At 43.2% G+C, this 16,340-nt stretch overlaps 2 protein-coding genes across 2 annotated transcripts in view; one reads left to right on the forward strand and one right to left on the reverse strand.

Annotated features, from left to right (window-relative positions):
* Window positions 1–4,064: 4,064 nt before the first annotated feature.
* LOC112265747 (signal recognition particle receptor subunit beta) lies at window positions 4,065–6,909 on the reverse strand. Its single transcript, XM_024443307.2, has 7 exons — window positions 6,697–6,909; window positions 6,216–6,310; window positions 6,040–6,117; window positions 5,823–5,905; window positions 5,556–5,692; window positions 5,410–5,464; window positions 4,065–5,304 (listed from the first exon to the last, which is right to left on the reverse strand). Exons 1-7 carry the CDS (start codon window positions 6,836–6,838, stop codon window positions 5,094–5,096), a joined length of 801 nt encoding a protein of 266 aa, XP_024299075.1. The 5' UTR covers window positions 6,839–6,909; the 3' UTR covers window positions 4,065–5,093.
* An 8,788-nt stretch (window positions 6,910–15,697) lies between these two features.
* LOC112265749 (collagen alpha-1(XXVI) chain-like) overlaps window positions 15,698–16,340 on the forward strand; it is a 52,335-nt gene continuing 51,692 nt past the window's right edge. The window contains exon 1 of the mRNA XM_042296470.1: window positions 15,698–16,123. Within this exon, the coding sequence (XP_042152404.1) occupies window positions 15,957–16,123 (167 nt within the window). The 5' untranslated portion in view covers window positions 15,698–15,956. The remainder of the gene's footprint in view (window positions 16,124–16,340) is intronic.

Raw genomic sequence — 16,340 nt, forward strand, 5'->3', positions numbered from 1 at the left:
ACTTCAACTGTATGTGTACATTTATTTTGCAACGCTCGAGCACGCAACGCGGGTTGTGTGGTTCGTATGTAAGGCCCATACTAAAGCCCAGCAGGCAAAAGAGGAGACTAGGAAGGAGACGGAGGGAGGAGGAAGAGAAAGGGGGGGGGCAGGCAGCAGTGCAGATTAGTCACCAGGCAACAGTGCAGATCAGTCACCAGGCAGCAGTGCAGATCTGTCACCAGGCAACAGTGAAGATCAGTCACCAGGCAGCATGGCAGATCAGTCACCAGGCAACAGTGCAGATCAGTCACCAGGCAACAGTGCAGATCAGTCACCAGGCAGCAGTGCAGATCAGTCACCAGGCAGCAGTGCAGATCAGTCACCAGGCAACAGTGCAGATCAGTCACCAGGCAGCAGTGCAGATCAGTCACCAGGCAGCAGTGCAGATCAGTCACCAGGCAGCAGTGCAGATCAGTCACCAGGCAGCAGTGCAGATCAGTCACCAGGCAGCAGTGCAGATCAGTCACCAGGCAGCAGTGCAGATCAGTCACCAGGCAACAGTGCAGATCAGTCACCAGGCAGCAGTGCAGATCAGTCACCAGGCAGCAGTGCAGATCAGTCACCAGGCAGCAGTGCAGATCAGGCACAGAGGCTGAAGATCAGAGCAGATCAAAGTCAGCCATGGGGACAGGTGTGTCCCAGTGCAGATCAGTCACCAGGTTGACCAGAGCCCTAACCTGTCTTCAGTCACCAGGCAACAGTGCAGATCAGTCACCAGGCAGCAGTGACCAGAGCCCAGTCACCAGTCTGCATGACCAGAGCCCTAATCTGTCTGTCTACAGTCTGGATGACCAGAGCTAATCTGTCAGTCTACAGTCTGGATGACCAGGCCCTAATCAGTGCACATCAGGCACAGAGGAAACCCTGAAGATCAGGAGCTAAACTCAAATTCAGCCATGGGGACAAAGTGAAGTAGGTGTGTCCCACGCTGCTGAGAGGGGAGACCAACCTGGTGGTGGTTGACCAGAGCCCTAACCTGTCTGTCTACTGTCTGGTTGACCAGAGCCCTAACCTGTCTGTCTACTGTCTGGATGACCAGAGCCCTAATCTGTCTGTCTACTGTCTGGATGACCAGAGCCCTAATCTGTCTGTCTACTGTCTGGATGACCAGAGCCCTAATCTGTCTGTCTACTGTCTGGATGACCAGAGCCCTAATCTGTCTGTCTACTGTCTGGATGACCAGAGCCCTAATCTGTCTGTCTACTGTCTGGATGACCAGAGCCCTAATCTGTCTGTCTACTGTCTGGATGACCAGAGCCCTAATCTGTCTGTCTACTGTCTGGATGACCAGAGCCCTAATCTGTCTGTCTACTGTCTGGATGACCAGAGCCCTAATCTGTCTGTCTACTGTCTGGATGACCAGAGCCCTAATCTGTCTGTCTACTGTCTGGATGACCAGAGCCCTAATCTGTCTGTCTACTGTCTGGATGACCAGAGCCCTAACCTGTCTGTCTACTGTCTGGCTGACCAGAGCCCTAACCTGTCTGTCTACTGTCTGGATGACCAGAGCCCTAATCTGTCTGTCTACTGTCTGGATGACCAGAGCCCTAACCTGTCTGTCTACCGTCTGGATGACCAGAGCCCTAATCTGTCTGTCTACTGTCTGGATGACCAGAGCCCTAACCTGTCTGTCTACTGTCTGGATGACCAGAGCCCTAACCTGTCTGTCTACTGTCTGGATGACCAGAGCCCTAATCTGTCTGTCTACTGTCTGGATGACCAGAGCCCTAATCTGTCTGTCTACTGTCTGGCTGACCAGAGCCCTAATCTGTCTGTCTACTGTCTGGCTGACCAGAGCCCTAACCTGTCTGTCTACTGTCTGGATGACCCGAGCCCTAACCTGTCTGTCTACTGTCTGGATGACCAGAGCCCTAACCTGTCTGTCTACTGCCTGGATGACCAGAGCCCTAACCTGTCTGTCTACTGTCTGGATGACCACAGCCCTAACCTGTCTGTCTACTGTCTGGCTGACCAGAGCCCTAACCTGTCTGTCTACTGGCTGGTCTATAGTCCTAACCTGTCTGTTTACTGTCTGGTCTATAGTCCTAACCTGTCTGTGTACTCTCTGGTCTATAGTCCTAACCTGTCTGTGTACTTTCTGGTCTATAGTCCTAACCTGTCTGTGTACTCTCTGGTCTATAGTCCTAACCTGTCTGTGTACTCTCTGGTCTATAGTCCTAACCTGTCTGTGTACTCTCTGGTCTATAGTCTTAACCTGTCTGGTCTATAGTCCTAACCTGTCTGTGTACTCTCTGGTCTATAGTCCTAACCTGTCTGGTCTATAGTCCTAACCTGTCTGTGTACTCTCTGGTCTATAGTCCTAACCTGTCTGTGTACTCTCTGGTCTATAGTCTTAACCTGTCTGGTCTATAGTCCTAACCTGTCTGTGTACTCTCTGGTCTATAGTCCTAACCTGTCTGGTCTATAGTCCTAACCTGTCTGTGTACTCTCTGGTCTATAGTCCTAACCTGTCTGTGTACTCTCTGGTCTATAGTCCTAACCTGTCTGTGTACTCTCTGGTCTATAGTCCTAACCTGTCTGTGTACTCTCTGGTCTATAGTCCTAACCTGTCTGTGTACTCTCTGGTCTATAGTCTTAACCTGTCTGGTCTATAGTCCTAACCTGTCTGTGTACTCTCTGGTCTATAGTCCTTACCTCTCTGGTCTATAGTCCTAACCTGTCTGTGTACTCTCTGGTCTATAGTCCTAACCTGTCTGTGTACTCTCTGGTCTATAGTCCTAACCTGTCTGTGTACTCTCTGGTCTATAGTCCTAACCTGTCTGTGTACTCTCTGGTCTATAGTCCTAACCTGTCTGTGTACTCTCTGGCTGTAGCAGTATGCAGACTGCTTTACATTGTATTACTTGGTTGTTTAAGGGGCCATCTTTCCACTGAGTTTGCTCACTGAGGGATGGTATCATCAGCCTGTCTGTGTACTCTCCAGCTGGGCCATAGATACAGTGCATTCGGAAAGTATTCAGACCCCTTCCCCTTTTCCATATTTTGTTACAGCCTTATTCTAAAATTGATTAAAAAATGGTAAAACATCCTAATCAATCTTACCCCATAATGACAAAGCAAAAAACAGGTTTATGAATTTTTGCCCCCAATTTATTTTTATTTTTTAGGATTACATAAGTATTCAGACCCGTTGCTACGAGACTCGAAATGTAACTGGAAATTTAACTGGATACTGTTTCCATTGATGTTACCATTGATCAACCTTCAGATGTTTCTACAACTAGACTGGAGGCCACCTGTGGTAAATTCAATTGATTGGACATGATTAGGAAAGGCACACACCTGTGCAGCTGACAGTGCATGTCAGAGCAAAAACCAAGCCATGAGGTCGAAGGAATTGTCAGTAGAGCTCCGAGACAGGATTGTGTCGAGGCACAGATCTGGGGAAGGGTAACAAAACATTTCTGCAGCATTGAAGGTCCCAAAGAACACAGTGGCCTCCATCATTCTTAAATGGAAGAAGTTTGGAACCACCAAGACTCTTCCTAGTGCTGGTCGCCCGACCAAACTGGGTAATCGGGGGAGAAGGGCCTTGGTCAGGGAGGTGAACAAGAACCTGATGGTGACTCTGACAGAGCTCCAGAGTTCCTCTGTGGAGATGGGAGACCCTTCCAGAAGGACAACCATCTCTGCAGCACTCCACCAATCAGGCCTTTATGGTAGAGTAGCCAGTACATCCAACGTGACTCTGGATGTACTCCATCTAGCCACAACCACTTGGTTGGCAGTCCTCAACACCGGAGCCATTGCAGTTGACTTTAAAAATCCGGCATAAGGGACGCTCAAAATCTCTGTCGTCAATATCACTCAACATATCAGCAGCTAGGAAAAGATCGTTTTTTTTAACCTGTTATAACTCATAACTAAATTCTTGATTTTTGCCCATTAATGTTTTGCCATGTGTATGACTCAAACTTGTCAGTAGGCTATTCTTCTACAGCTTTGGTGTCACAATGGGTAGCATGATGTTGCACTCACCAACCACCACAAATATCCCCATATCTGGAAAGACATTTTATTTACAAGCTGAATAACATAACATTCCTATTTGTCTAACACAGTGGTACAGATTCACGGTCAACTTTCCCCTCAAATGTTAATACACTGAATATCTATACAAACTGATGAACATTCAACTTAACTATTCCAGAAAGGAACAAAGCTGATTTTGGAATACAAAACAGTTGTAATCTATTAGAGGTGAGTCAGTAAATATCTCAAAACACATTAACATTTGTCTCTCAAAAAGGGTGGTTTTAAGTGCTAGACGTCTGACAAAGCTAATTTAACACAAATAATACAAGTAGGCAGATGTTCACACTGTTTCATAGGAGTAGGTGAGTATGAAACTATAAAAGGGTCATTTGCTAGAAACGCTGTTTTTCCACCCAAGATTTTCCTTTCAACAGCGTTTCCTGCAATTCTACTCATTTTGCCATCAGAGTGACTCAAACATCACATCGACGCCATTTTGGAAATGTTATGTTCTCCCTTACTGTAGTTTTTATTTAGGTGATTTGTTAGTTCTCAAATATCTCCCTAAATTTTTTTTTATATATATTTTTTTAAATAGGTCCATTATCTTTCCTACATATATTGTGGTTTTAGTCATTTGCATTAACCCTGAAAAACATTTTACTATACAGGTTTTTATTGTTATAATTTATAGATTTTTTTAGGGGGGCAAAAGTGTAGGGGAATATAGTGGAAACACTGAAACGTATAGTAACAACACCTGCTGGAGAATAGCAAACACTTTGTCATTATCAGATTTTTTTTTGTGCAAACTGGCATTCACTACATCACATGACCTTGTGACGTCAGCACGAGAAGTTATTCACTTCATCATAGTATAGTGATTCGAGTCTGGAGTCTTGAGAGACTGTTGAGACACACCTGATATGCTGAGAGTCCTCAGGAAAATATCCTAAGAAAGCCCGTTCACAATAACACACCTAAGAGCAAAGGGCTCTTAGCCAAAGTAGTGACCTATATGGGAACCAGATGGTCAATAACAAGACCCAGCCATCTCACAGGTTGGCCAGGCTCTTCTCGAGGCTGCCGATGTCTGCCTGCCCGTTCTCCCCTTTGCTGCCGCGGGCACTGCACTCCAGGAACTCCACCTTCATGGGCAGCTGGCTGAACTCGAAGTCCTTGCCCTTCTTCCCCAGGTGCACGCTGGACCCCGCTGACCCGTCCTGGGTGCCCAGAGCCGCAGACCGTGTCACTCTCAATGTGTTCCTGAGGGAAATGAGAAAAGGTTGGGATCAATTTCATTTCAATCCAGTCCATTCTGTAGAATCACAACCTTTCTATGTCGTTGTTGGTAACATGAGGACTACTTACATCTCTTTCTCCAGCTGCTGCTGAATCAGCTTAGCAGATTTTGCCATGGTGATATCTACAGGGAAAATATCATTAGCAAGCATTAACATAATGATGGGGAGGTATTTGTGGAGGGAGTGAGAAGGTTGAAAAGGGTGTCACGTCACCTTGCTTGTTGCAGGCCACTATCAGAGAGGGGACATTCCTGGACACTGCACTGTCAGTCAACAGGAAGTACAGGAACTCAGCCACATCTCTCACTTCCTTCTGGAAGATGGCACTGTCCACCACAAAGACTATGGCCCTGCAGTTAGAGAGAGGAGATAATAAAAGAAAGTTAAAGGGTGTCTTTCAGAAACTTGTTCTTAGGTCAACCACAGTGCTTTTCATATTATAGACCTTCCCTGAATACAAACACCCTTATCTTTACTCGCCTGGCTGCTGACTTGAACTTCTCCACATACTGCGGACGAAGACTGTCATGTCCAGGGAGGTCGATCAGGGTCCAGCTGCTGCCCTGCACACAGTGAAGAAGGACAAAGGGACGGACAAGCCAGTGTTTGACAGTTGACAAATGCATTTGTCATATAATTTAAAAACAATCGCTTCAGATCCTACTCCCTCACCACCATATCATAGTTGCCTCCTTACCTTCTCGTTCTTGGCTTTGTAGGGGGCACTGCTGTCTGTGATGGAGGTCTGGGTCTTCTTGAACTTTCCTGACAACAACTGGAAATAAAGATCATCAGTGTCATACAACTTCTGCCATCTGTAAACGTATATAGTTGGAATAGGCATGCTAGATGTTATACTGATGATGCACTCACTCGACTAAAGAGGAGGGTCTTTCCAGAATCGCAGAGACCAACCAGCAGCACAGCACTTTGGACAGTTTTGCTGCTCAGGAAGTACTTCAACAACACTAAAATGTAAACCAATCATAGATGTTTCAGTTTGGTTTTTAGCCATCATACAAAGTTCACAACATGGAACAGAGGAGCACCTGATAAACAGCGTAGTACAGTAACGTTAGCTAGATAGATAGATTGCTACTATGCTAGTGACAGCTGTTGCTAACTAGCAAGCTAATTTACCCAGCTAGTTCATCTTAGATTGCTAACATTAGCTAGCAGGCTTTTTTTTTTTTTGTCTTGATAAAAGACAACAACAAAAAGTCTCACAGCACAAAAAGCCAGCAGGCTGAAGCCAGGCTAGTGACAACTCAAATACGGATTTACATTCACTCTGTTCCTGAGGATGTGAGGCTAGCTAACGTGAACTGGAAGTAGATTAGAGTAGTTAGCTTACCAAAACTAATGACAACAACAGCCAAAGAAATTATAATTCCGATAATAAATATGGGGTCTTGGTGTTCTAACTCCTTCCGTAGAGCGTCTAAATAAGGTTGAAATTGATTTTCTCCAGCTTCCACGTCTATGTTGTCCTCCATATTTTAGCTTTCACTTAACTTCACCAGCTGCTGAGTACAGACAGTCAGAACAACGAGACAGATATATAAACCGGATGTATAAATGTGAAGTATCCGGTTAGCGTTTCCACTCACTACCAAATATGGTAGTGAGAGGATCCCAGAGGTCCGCAGTGGGAGAAGACGGAAAGAGATTGATGTTTGTTTTTCTTTTTAAATGGCGTTGTTTAGAATCAGTGCAAATGAGAATTGAGTTATTGCACATGCGCACTTCACAACGGAAATATGCTAATATATGCTAGGAAGCACCAATAGCAACTCGCTAGCTCGTTCTTGGCTCTGCCCATCCCTTTGCCTGTTCTGCCCACTATGGCTCTTTTGTTCGCATTTGAAATGACAAGCTGTGGTCTATCTTGGTTTAGTAATAAACATCTTTACACGTACTTTCTTAAAACAGACATGCGCAGTAACTGATTTTAGATTTTCTTCTTCGTCTGTTTTTCCGGCAGACTAGACCCTTTGTTTCGTTGTGCTGCCATTCACAGTTTGGAAAGTGCATGGACAAAAAATGAAAAGTGCGGGTTAAGGGAAATTGCACCGCCATCTGACTCTAGTGCCTTCAGAAAATATTCACACCCTTTCCTTGACTTGACCACATTTCGTTGTGTTACAGCCTGAATGTAAAATGGGTTATGTTTAGATTGTGTTGTCACCGGCCTAAACACAATACCCCATAATGTCAAACTGGAATTCTGTTTATACACATTTTTACAAATAAATAAAAAATTAAACGCTCAAACGTCTTGAGTCAATAAGTATTTAACCCCTAAATAAGTTCAGGAGTAACAAGTCACAAAATAAGTTGCATGGACTCACTCTTTGCAATAATAGGATGCACCATGATTTTTTAATTACTACCTCATCTCTGTACCCCACACATCTGTAAGGTCAATATTGAATGTTCCTGAGTGGCCTAATTACAGTTTTGCCTTAAATGGGGCTTGTATTAAAATGTATTGACTCAGGAGGTTGAATACTTATCTAACCATAGTGTTTAATTTTTCATAATAATAATAAACATGTTTGAATTTCTCTTCCACTTTGGAAATTTTGTGTAGATCGTTGACAAAATTACAATTAAACCAATTTCAATCCCACTTTGTAACACAACAAAATGTGGAAAAAGTCAAGGGGTGTTTAAACTTTCTGAAGCCACATGCACACACCACTATCCCAAACACACTTCATCACCCCTTCCCACCACTTTGTCCCCTACAGATCTTACACCAGGCCGTCTGCATGGGAGGCTGGAACCCCCATCTCTCAAAACCCCCTGTAGATCTTCTAAACTAAAATCTCTGATACCCAAAAACTTCACTGCTACTGACAATTCAATCTTCTGAGATTTTATTTCCATCTGTGCGGTACAATTAATGGACGTAGCAATAAACGTCAAGATGACACCCTTACTAAAGAACAAACTGTTTGGGTCACTTTGTACTGACCTACGACTCACAGGGATCCTCTCAGGACCCCTCTCCCTTTGTCCACTATCCTCTACTTTCCTCACTGCATCAGCATATGACACTTTCTGCACTGCTATTGTAACAGAGACGCAGGGAGTCAGGAAGCAGGTACAGTCAGTGAGTTCAATAGGAACGAACATGGAGTAAAAACAAAAACAGGAGAAGCGTAAAAACAGGAAGCAATACTACCTAACGAAGCTCTAGATAAAGGGGAAGGAAATCTGGGTAGTGATGAAGTTCAGGTGTGCCTCATTATGGAGCGCAGGTGTGCGTATTGATGGGTTGCCAGGACCGGGAGTTAGTAGACCAGCGGTGTTGAGTGCCGGAGCGGCGGAGCGGGATTAGACATGACAGCTCTCACCCTGGAAACTTCAATCTGACTCACTCGCACAGGACATTTCTGATCCCCAGCAACATGGCCACGCCCACAATTGAAACACTCCACTTTTTCCAACGAAGCTACACAGTCTTTTGTCCCATGGCCTCCTGCACACTTCTCACACCTCGGAATCTCCCTCCTACATACTGCTGCAACATGACCATAAGCTTGGCACCTGAAGCACTGCAGTGGGTTCGGAAAAAAAGCTCTCATGGAACAACTTTATATACCCTAGCATGACTTTATCCGTCAAACACTCAAAACTCAGAAGGACAGGCAGGATCTCCTCAATCTCGCACTCACCATCAAACGGCGTGCATCACAGACACCAAGGATCCCCAACTTCAGTTGATCCGCCTTAACACACATCCCAGTTATCATGCCTTTCAGCTGCACTCTGCACCTGAGAGCAAATTTTAAAAAATTGAAAATGTTAGATTTTGTCAGTAGGGGGCGTTCTCTCCAGATCAATCATCATACAATGTATCCAGATACCATCAAAGCTATTAGCTAGCAAAGATAAGTCTAAAATGCTTATAGTAACTTAAAAATAAAAATTATTTTATTTTGTACTGGTAGGCATGTGTTTTTCATAAAGCTAGATAAGTCTAACAATTGTCCTTTATTTTCTGTTTAAACAGAATTTAAACGTTTTTAGTAGCCAAATATGATGAAAATGTTCAGACAATTTAGGCAAAAAAAAATAGCATATTTTTTATAAAATAAATGCTAATGTAAAGGAAAGATCGACGTTTACACGATAGTAAAGTAAAACGGGAGAGGGTTTAGTATTTATTTTATTTAGTCCAGGGTCGTCATTTGTTATCCATGTATATGTCATATTGCTCAGGGTTGGGAAATTAGTTGCTTATTATAGTACAGTGTCTCATGTGTGCCTCATGATGCCCCTCATCCCCGATTCTCTGCTGGGCGCTCCATATCAAATGTGCCTAGTGTGGTCTCAGTAAAATTACCCATAGTCTATAAACCTAGGCTGGGGGCGGCAGGTAGCAAGATCAAACCCCTGAGCTGACGAGGTAAAAATCTGTCGTTCTGCCCCTGAACGAGGCAGTTAACCCACTGTTCCTAGGCCGTCATTGTAAATAAGAATTTGTTCTTAACTGACTTGCCTAGTTAAATACTAAGAGCATGCTTGGAGAACCACATTTCTATGAGAAAGTACTTCCTTCCCAAGTTTTTGCACTGCTAGGCCTACTGATGTCCTGATTAGTTTCAGATGGAGAGCGTGAAGATTAGAAAGACCGAAGGTATTTTTTAACAATTATTATTCCCCTGAACAGGCAGTTAACCCACTGTTCCTAGGCCGTCATTGAAAATAAGAATTTGTTCTTAACTGACTTGCCGAGTTAAATAAAGGTTAAATAAAGGTAAATAAAGGTCAAATATAATAATAAACAAATTCTGGATCCCGATTAGCTGTTGCCAAGGCAGCTAATGGGGGTCCTAAGCTTGCTACTGATATAATTGATTTTTAATACAAGTTAAATGGACCTGATTATATAAAACAATCTGACTGGAGCATGGAGCGAGATTCCCAAAGGCTGGAGCATCGGCCAAGGCCGCTCCAATTTCACTCCAATAGCGCTCACTCCACCAGGTCAGGGCATGCCCGTCCCAGAATGCATCTGTCGTCTACTTGTGTGCTGCTACAGCTCCTTGCTTTAGCTACTGTCATGAAGTTCCATTTTCATAAAGAAAACACACAGAAGGTGACTTACAAAGACAAGGACCAAGAGCAAGAGAGGGAGTGTAGTGATGAAGTGTCCACAACTAAAGAAGAGAGGGAGTGTAGTGATGAAGTGTCCACAACTAAAGAAGAGAAGGAGTGTAGTGATGTAGTGTCCACAACTAAAGAAGAGAGGGAGTGTAGTGATGAAGTGTCCACAACTAAAGAAGAGAGGGAGTGTAGTGATGTAGTGTCCACAACTAAAGAAGAGAGGGAGTGTAGTGATGTAGTGTGGTGATGTAGTGTGGTGATGTAGTGTCCACAACTAAAGAAGAGAGGGAGTGTGGTGATGTAGTGTGGTGATGTAGTGTCCACAACTAAAGAAGAGAGGGAGTGTAGTGATGTAGTGTGGTGATGTAGTGTGGTGATGTAGTGTGGTGATGTAGTGTCCACAACTAAAGAAGAGAGGGAGTGTGGTGATGTAGTGTCCACAACTAAAGAAGAGAGGGAGTGTAGTGATGTAGTGTCCACAACTAAAGAAGAGAGGGAGTGTAGTGATGTAGTGTCCACAACTAAAGAAGAGAGGGAGTGTAGTGATGTAGTGTCCACAACTAAAGAAGAGAGGGAGTGTAGTGATGTAGTGTCCACAACTAAAGAAGAGAGGGAGTGTAGTGATGTAGTGTCCACAACTAAAGAAGAGAGGGAGTGTAGTGATGAAGTGTCCACAACTAAAGAAGAGAGGGAGTGTAGTGATGTAGTGTGGTGATGTAGTGTGGTGATGTAGTGTAGTGATGTAGTGTCCACAACTAAAGAAGAGAGGGAGTGTAGTGATGTAGTGTCCACTACTAAAGAAGAGAGGGAGTGTGGTGATGTAGTGTAGTGATGAAGTGTCCACAACTAAAGAAGAGAGGGAGTGTAGTGATGAAGTGTGGTGATGTAGTGTAGTGATGTAGTGTCCACAACTAAAGAAGAGAGGGAGTGTAGTGATGAAGTGTCCACAACTAAAGAAGAGAGGGAGTGTAGTGATGTAGTGTGGTGATGTAGTGTGGTGATGTAGTGTCCACAACTAAAGAAGAGAGGGAGTGTAGTGATGTAGTGTGGTGATGTAGTGTGGTGATGTAGTGTCCACAACTAAAGAAGAGAGGGAGTGTGGTGATGTAGTGTGGTGATGTAGTGTCTACAACTAAAGAAGAGAGGGAGTGTAGTGATGTAGTGTCCACAACTAAAGAAGAGAGGGAGTGTAGTGATGTAGTGTGGTGATGTAGTGTAGTGATGAAGTGTCCACAACTAAAGAAGAGAGGAGTGTGGTGATGTAGTGTAGTGATGAAGTGTCCACAACTAAAGAAGAGAGGGAGTGTGGTGATGTAGTGTGGTGACAAGTGTGGTGATGTAGTGTGGTGATGTAGTGTGGTGATGTAGTGTCCACAACTAAAGAAGAGAGGAGTGTAGTGATGAAGTGTCCACAACTAAAGAAGAGAGGGAGTGTGGTGATGTAGTGTGGTGATGTAGTGTGGTGATGTAGTGTGGTGATGTAGTGTGGTGATGTAGTGTGGTGATGTAGTGTCCACAACTAAAGAAGAGAGGGAGTGTGGTGTGATGAAGTGTCCACAACTAAAGAAGAGAGGGAGTGTGGTGATGGAGTGTGGTGATGTAGTGTGGTGATGAAGTGTCCACAACTGAAGAAGAGAGGGAGTGCAGTGATGAAGTGTCCACAACTGAAGAAGAGAGGGAGTGTAGTGATGAAGTGTCCACAACTAAAGAAGAGAGGGAGTGTAGTGATGAAGTGTCCACAACTAAAGAATCATGGTGGAATCTGAAAAGACACCTATCATAAAAGTATGTCAGAGTACTACATGCACATACTAAAATAAATGAACTAGCTGGGTAGCTAACTAAGTCTGTCATTGTAGCAAATTATTTATAAACAAAAAAAATATGAACTTTTAAAAGTTGTTAATTGTTGTTCTATTTTCTATACAATAGGTCAAAAATTGATTTAGGCCCAATATACCTGACATATTCCCACTTTCATGGACCTTTCTGTTTTGATTGGGTTATTTTGCCTAAAAACCTTTAGGCCTACCTAAATGTTTTAATTTTTTGTTAAACATTTGCATCTCTGCCCAACCTGGCAAGAGTGGCCAGAGAGATGTTTGTCACCTGCTCTCCAGGTACCATCGCATGAGCCTGAAGCCACAGACTCTGGCCAAACTTTTTAAAGGAATTCAAAGGCACTGTAGACTGAGTCTAATAAAAAAAATATTTAAAAAAAATTAAATATTTAAAAAATGTAGTTAATTATAAGTAAGTCACAGCCTATGTGCGCAATGTATGGACTATAATGATTTAATATAACTAAAATGTTGTTTTAAATGCTGCAAGCTTTATGTCCCTACCAGCCTAGTATCGCACTCCCAAATGCTTCACACTGTATTTCTTTGTAGGCTATAGCCTTGAAATAACTGAAATAATATAGTCTAAATAATTCATTTAGGCTACAGGCTCCCTGTCTGGCTCCTGACCTATTTAGAGTGTTTAAATGCTGTTTAATATGACATGGAGCGATTTTAGAAATGATGAGTGTTTCTTACTTTCACCTTTTCATGTTTATTCTAATACCTTTCACTCAAATCATATGGTTTGGTTTCACTACTTTCAGGTAGTCCCTGTCCATGGTGGTCTGCGAATCAACAAACCTTGGTTTCACTACTTTCAGGTAGTCCCTGTCCATGGTGGTCTGCGAATCAACAAACCTTGGTTTCACTACTTTCAGGTAGTCCCTGTCCATGGTGGTCTGCGAATCAACAAACCTTGGTTTCACTACTTTCAGGTAGTCCCTGTCCATGGTGGTCTGCGAATCAACAAACCTTGGTTTCACTACTTTCAGGTAGTCCCTGTCCATGGTGGTCTGCGAATCAACAAACCTTGGTTTCACTACTTTCAGGTAGTCCCTGTGCATGGTGGTCTGCGAATCAACAAACCTTGGTTTCACTACTTTCAGGTAGTCCCTGTCCATGGTGGTCTGAATCAACAAACCTTGGTTTCACTACTTTCAGGTAATCAACAAACCTTGGTTTCACTACTTTCAGGTAGTCCCTGTCCATGGTGGTCTGCGAATCAACAAACCTTGGTTTCACTACTTTCAGGTAGTCCCTGTCCATGGTGGTCTGCGAATCAACAAACCTTCTGACTACTTTGCCATATCATGCTTACAAAAAGAAGAATAGGTTCTAAAACTGCATATCTAAGGCTGTCCTATGGGTGAGGGTAAACCTGTTGCTGAAAATAGCATGTTCTCTGCTATCCACTTATGTTTTAATTATTATTTTGGGTACAGTGGAGTTTTTTTTGTGGGTGGGGGGTGCGTTCTGGGTGGATCGGGTTAAATATATACACTACCGTTCAAAAGATTGGGGTCACTTAGAAATGTCCTTGTTTTTGAAAGAAAAGCACATGTTTTGTCCATTAAAATAACAACAAATTGATACAGTGTAGACATTGTTAGTGTTGTAAATGACTATTGTAGCTGGAAACGGCTGATTTTTAATGGGATATCTACATAGGCATAGAGAGGCCCATTATCAGCAACCATCACTCCTGTGTTCCAATGGCACGTTGTGTTAGCTAATCCCAGTTTATCATTTTAAAAGGCTAATTGGTCGTTATAAAACCCTTTTGCAATGATGTTAGCACAGCTGAAAACTGTTGTACTGATTAAAGAAGCAATAAAACTGGCCTTTAGACTAGTTGAGTATCTGGAGCATCAGCATTTGTGGATTCGATTACAGGCTCAAAATGGCCAGAAACAAATAACTTTCTTCTGAAACTCATCAGTCTGTTCTTGTTCTAAGAAATAAAGACTATTTCATGCGAGAAATTACCAAGAAACTGAAGATCTCATACAACGCTTTGTCCTAAACCCCTTCATCGGAACAGCGCAAACTGGCTCTAACCAGAATAGAAAGAGTAGTGGGAAGCCCCGGTGCACAACTGAGCAAGAGGACAAGTACATTAGAGTGTCTAGTTTGAGAAACAGATGCCTCACAAGTCCTCAACTGGCAGCTTCATTAAATACTACCTGCAACACATCAGTCTCAACGTCAACAGAGAAGAGGCGAATCCGGGATGCTGGCCTTCTAGGCAGAGTTGCAAAGATTAAGATGGGCAAAAGAACACAGACACTGGACAAAGGAAGAAAAGTGATATTGACAGACAAATCTAAATTTGAGGTGTTCGGATTACAAAGAAGAACATTTGTGAGACGCAGAAAAAAATGAAAAGATGATGAAGGAGTGCTTGATGCCATCTGTCAAGCATGGTGGAGGAAATGTGATGGTCTGGGGGTGCTTTGGTGGAGGTGAAGTGGGAGATTTGTACAGGGTAAAATGGATCTTGAAGAAGGAAGGCTATCACTCCATTTTGCAACGCCATGCCATACGTTTAATTGGAGCCAATTTCCTCCTACAACAGGGCAATGGCCCAAAGCACAGCCCCAAACTATGCAAGAACTATTTAGGGAAGAAGCAGTCAGCTGGTATTCTGTCTATAATGGAGTGGCCAGCACAGCCACCGGATCTCAACCCTATTGATCTGTTGTGGGAGCAGCTTGACCGTAGCAGCTTGACCGTATGGTACGTAAGAAGTGCCCATCAAGACAATCCAACTTGTGGGAGGTGCTTCAGGAAGCATGGGGTGAAATCTCTTCAGATTACCTCAACAAATTGACAACTAGAACGCCAAAGGTCTGCAAGGCTGTAATTGCTGCAAATGGAGGATTCTTTGACAAAGAAAGTTTGAAGGACACAATTACTATTTAAATTAAAAATCATTATTTATAACCTTGTCAACGTCTTGACTATATTTCCTATTTATTTTGCAACTCATTTCATGTATGTTTTCATGAAAAACAAGGACATTTCTAAGTGACCCCAAACTTTTGAACGGTAGTGTATTTTACTGAAGGGAGGGCCATCCATTTTCATTTCTGAGAGATCCGATTTTCTCCAGGTTCCACTCATTATAAATATCGTACAGTCCCCAAAATGTGACAGGATGTACTTTTATAATCCATGGGATTAAGTGAAATCGTTTTAATTCCTAGCAATTTAACCTTTATTCTAAATCAAAATTGTGAGAAGCAGCTGATTTAAGTCCCAAAATCTCTCCTATTAAATGCGGTTCCGATGTGGTTTTCTACCTCACCAGATTTCTGCACGCTTTTTACGCGCACCAGCTACAGTAGATATCTGACTCCTTCATCCTCGCAGGGGGGTCCAACGTCAGAGAAGTGTTTAAAACGCAGATTATTCCCTGGGCATGGGTGTCAGTGTAATGCATTTTGACTTGAGTTATTGGATTTATCCAGCGCTCTGTCTTGTAGTCTGTACCATGGCGAACTCATAAACGCTGTACTGTTGACTACTACGGTGTATTTATTCCACATCTGACAAAAATCTAACCCTTCGAAGAGATTCAAACTCTTTTTTTTTTATCAACGGAAGCCTTCAGCAACTAGCGTTTTGGAACTCTGTGGAGACGCCATTGGCAATGACATCGCTCCCGTGCGCTCTGTGCATAATATGGATATGTCTGATCTGTCATTCGACGGGAACGGGATTTATTTACCAGTTTCCAGGAGTGACTGGCCAAAGCGTCAACTCCGAGCAGAGCGCGACCACAGGTGTACCTGGCAGCGGATCAAACATTCACCTCAGGTGAGCACATCATGACGCACGGAGAGAATTCATTGTGAGGATGGCCAGAATTAGCCAAAATGAAACATCATTTATTTACAACGTCACCATTGATAGAGAAATGTTTAATGTATGACTAAAACTATTCATTATCAGCTCTGGTATCAGATTTCTAGGGGAAAAGGGGTAAGAGCTGATGCTTGTAGTTATTGTAGGGATGTATAAAATATATACAGGA

Source organism: Oncorhynchus tshawytscha, linkage group LG13 (assembly GCF_018296145.1).
Source record: "Oncorhynchus tshawytscha isolate Ot180627B linkage group LG13, Otsh_v2.0, whole genome shotgun sequence".
NCBI classification, from domain to species: domain Eukaryota; kingdom Metazoa; phylum Chordata; class Actinopteri; order Salmoniformes; family Salmonidae; genus Oncorhynchus; species Oncorhynchus tshawytscha.

Coding starts and splice junctions, on each gene's coding strand:
- LOC112265747 (XM_024443307.2), bottom strand. CDS start 6,838: ATGGAGGACAACATAGACGTGGAAGCTGGAGAAAATCAATTTCAACCT. Junction 6,118..6,215: donor AGACCCTCCTCTTTAGTCGA/GTGAGTGCATCA, acceptor CTTTATTTCCAG/TTGTTGTCAGGAAAGTTCAA. Junction 5,305..5,409: donor CAGCAGCTGGAGAAAGAGAT/GTAAGTAGTCCT, acceptor CATTTCCCTCAG/GAACACATTGAGAGTGACAC.